Source organism: Nicotiana tabacum, chromosome 14 (genome assembly GCF_000715075.1).
Source record: "Nicotiana tabacum cultivar K326 chromosome 14, ASM71507v2, whole genome shotgun sequence".
Taxonomy (NCBI): Eukaryota; Viridiplantae; Streptophyta; class Magnoliopsida; order Solanales; family Solanaceae; genus Nicotiana; species Nicotiana tabacum.
In genome coordinates, this window is record NC_134093.1 from 104,338,116 (window position 1) to 104,341,472 (window position 3,357).

Consider the following 3,357-nt stretch of genomic DNA (forward strand, 5'->3'; position numbering starts at 1 on the left):
GTGAAGGGCAAGAATGAAGTGGGTATTTTGGTGGGTAGGGAGCTTAGAAAGTCAGTGGTAGAGGTTAGGGGTGTGAGTGATAGATTAAGTTAGTAGTTGGAGGGAGCACTCTTAATGTCATTAGCGCTTACGCGTCGCAAGTGGGCTTGGACAAGGAGGTTAAAATGCGCTTTTAGGAAGCGTTGGATGAGGTGGTATGAGGTACTATGCCTACAGATAAGTTATTTATAGGAGGGGATTTCAATGGGCATATAGGGTGGTCTGCTGGTGGCTATGGTGAGGTGCATGGCGGCTTCGGCTTTGGGGTTAGGAACGGAGAAGGCACTTTACTGTTGGATTTCGCTAGAGCTTTTGAGTTGGTGATTGTGAACTCTATTTTTCCGAAAAAGGATGAGCATTTGATTACTTTCCGGAGTATGGTGGCTAAGACTCAGATTGATTATCTTCTCCTCAGGAGGTGTGATAAGGGGTTGTGCGAGGATTGTAAGGTGATCCCGAGAGAGAACCTCACAACACAGCATAGACCCTTGGTGATGGACATCAGAATCTTGATAAAGAGGAAGAAGAAGTTTGTATGGGGTCAACCGAGGATCAGGTGGGGGTCCTTGATTAAGGATACTGCGCTGGATTTGGAGGGTAAGTTGGCGACAATGAGAGCGTTGAAGAGTGGTGGAGATGCTAATGGTATGTGGGCAACGATGGCGGATTGTATAAGGGAGGCGGCGAGAGAAGTGTTAGGGGTCTCGAAGGGATACTCAGGTGGGCACCGATGCGACTGGTGGTGGAATGACATGATCCAGAGTAAAGTGAAAGTGAAGAAAGAGGCTTACCTTAAGTTAGTGGAGAGCACCAACGAGGAGCGGAGGAGAGAGAACAGAGAAAGATATAAGAAAGCTAGGAGGGAGGCGAAAGTAGCGGTCACAGAGGCAAAGACGGTTGCGATTGGGCGGCTGTATGAGGAATTTAAGAGGTGGAGAATGTAATGACCCAACCGGTCATTTTGACTTTTAGAACCCCATTCCCCTAAATAAAACTCCCTATATGTACTTATAATAAATTATTACTTGCGGGGATGGTTGGTTCGGGATTTGGTAGTGTTCTGGTTGAAATCGGAACACTTGGTTTCTTAAGTTGGCCTTAGAATGCTAAGTTTGACTTCGGTTAATATTTTTGAGAAAACAACCCCAGAATCGGGATTTGACGGTTCCAATAGCTTTGTATGGTGATTTTGGACTTAGGAGCGTGTTCGAAATTTTATTTGGAAGTCCGTAGTTAAAATAGGCCTCAAATGGCTAAAATAGGAATTTAAGTTTGGAAGTTTGTCCGGGGAATTGACTTTTTTATATCGGGGTGGGAATCCAGTTCCAAAAATTTCCATAGCCCTGTCATATCATTTATGACTTGTGTGCAAAATTTGAGGTCAATCAGACTTGATTTGATAGGTTTCAGTACCGAATGTAGAAGTTGAAAATCTTAAGGTTCATTAAGCTTGAATTGGATGATGATTCATGGTTTTAGCGTTGTTTGGTGTGATTTGAGGGTTCGACTAAGTTCGTATGATATTTTAGGACTTGTTGATATAATTGGTTGAGGTCCCGAGGGGCTCGGGTGAGTTTCGGATGGATAAAGGATCATTCTGGCTTTTTGGAGATTGCCGATAACTGCTGGAATTTTCTTTTGATTTCCTTATACGCGATCGCGTAAGTCTGTTTGCGATCGCGTAGGGTAATTTGGGCAGAGGTGAATTTGTTCTACGCGATCTCATGAATGGGGTTGCGATTGCGCAGGCTTAATTAGGCAACATAAAAATTTGTTCTATGCGATCGCATGGGCAAGTACGCGATCGCGTAGGTTGGGCCAATCTGTGCATCGCGATCGCGTGACATTGTTTGCAATCGCATGGGGGAAAGTGAAGTAGAAGGGAAGGCCACGCATTTGTGCTTCGCGATCACGTGAAATAGTTTGCGATCGCGTGGGCCTGTAGGTTTGAACTTCGCGATCGTGTGGGATAGTTTGCGATCGTGTAGGGTTATTTTCTAGGCAGTGAAAACTTATGCTACGCGATCGCGTAGAAGAAATCACTAGGCAGAGAGTTTAAGTTCTGAAATCCCATTTTCCATTTTTAATGATTTAGGGCTCGGATTTAGGCGATTTTTGGGATATTTTCAGAGAAAACAATGGGGTAAGTGTTCTTAACTCAATATTGGTTAAATTACCCGAATCCATCACTTTTTTTATCATTTAATTGGTGAATTAAGTTGGAAACGTTTGAAAACCCTCTTGGATAGATTTGAGGATTCGAGGGCCGAATTGTTATCGGAATTTAGTAATTTTAGAATGGATAGACTCATGATTAAGTGGGCGTTCATATTTCGTAACTTTCGTCAGATTCCGAGATGTGGGCCCCACGGACTATTTTTGAGTTAATTTCGGATTTTTATTGAAAAATATAGTATTTTCTTATGGAATTGATTCCTATAATTTTTAGTGATTGTATCGAATTAAATTTGGCTAGATTCGAGCCAGACAGAGTTGGATAATCGAGGAAAGGGTCTACTAGTAGATTAAATTGGAGCAAGACGAGGTAAGTCTCTTGTCTAATCTTGTGAGGGAGAATTTACCCCATAGGTGATTAAATTAAATAATTGTGCTAATTGCGGGGGCTACGTATGCACGGGGTGATGAGAGTCCGTGCATAGCTACTATTTATACTAAAAGTCCGAGTAGTTTAGGACTCAAATCATGAATTACTTGTGTAAATTGTATTCTTTGTTTAATCATGTATTCTTTGTATTCTCCGATGTATTTCCTTCAGATCTTCCAGGTATGCCACCTGATCGTGATATTGATTTCTGTATTGACTTGGCTCCAGATACCCAACCTATATCTATCCCACCGTATCACATGGCTCCGAAAGAATTGAAAGAACAACTTGAGGAGTTATTAGCCAAAGGGTTCGTCAGACCGAGTGTATCGCCTTGGGGTATACTAGTATTATTTGTGAAGAAGAAGGATGGTACTATGCGAATGTGTATTGATTATCGCCAATTGAACAAAGTCACTATTAAGAATAAGTACTCGTTGCCGCATATTGATGATCTATTTGACTAGTTGCAGGGTGCTAGGGTGTTCTCTAAGATCGACTTGAGGTCGGGGTACCATCAATTGAAGATTCGGGATTCGGATATTTCGAAGACTGCTTTTCGAACTAGATATGGTCATTATGAGTTTTTGGTAATGTCCTTCAGTTTAACTAACGCCCCGTTAGCGTTTATGGATCTGATGAACATGGTATTCAGGCCATATATTGATTCGTTTGTCATTCTCTTCGTTGATGAAATTTTGATCTACTCGCGC

At 42.1% G+C, this 3,357-nt stretch overlaps 1 protein-coding gene across 1 annotated transcript; it reads left to right on the forward strand.

Moving 5' to 3' along the window:
- The first annotated feature begins 206 nt into the window (after positions 1-206).
- LOC142169074 (uncharacterized) lies at positions 207-983 on the forward strand. The gene has a single exon (XM_075230276.1). It carries the CDS (start codon positions 207-209, stop codon positions 981-983), a length of 777 nt encoding a protein of 258 aa, XP_075086377.1.
- The last annotated feature ends 2,374 nt before the right edge of the window (positions 984-3,357 follow it).

What these genes read in the sequence shown, in the direction of transcription:
- LOC142169074 (XM_075230276.1), top strand. Translation starts at nt 207, where the DNA reads ATGCCTACAGATAAGTTATTTATAGGAGGGGATTTCAATGGGCATATA.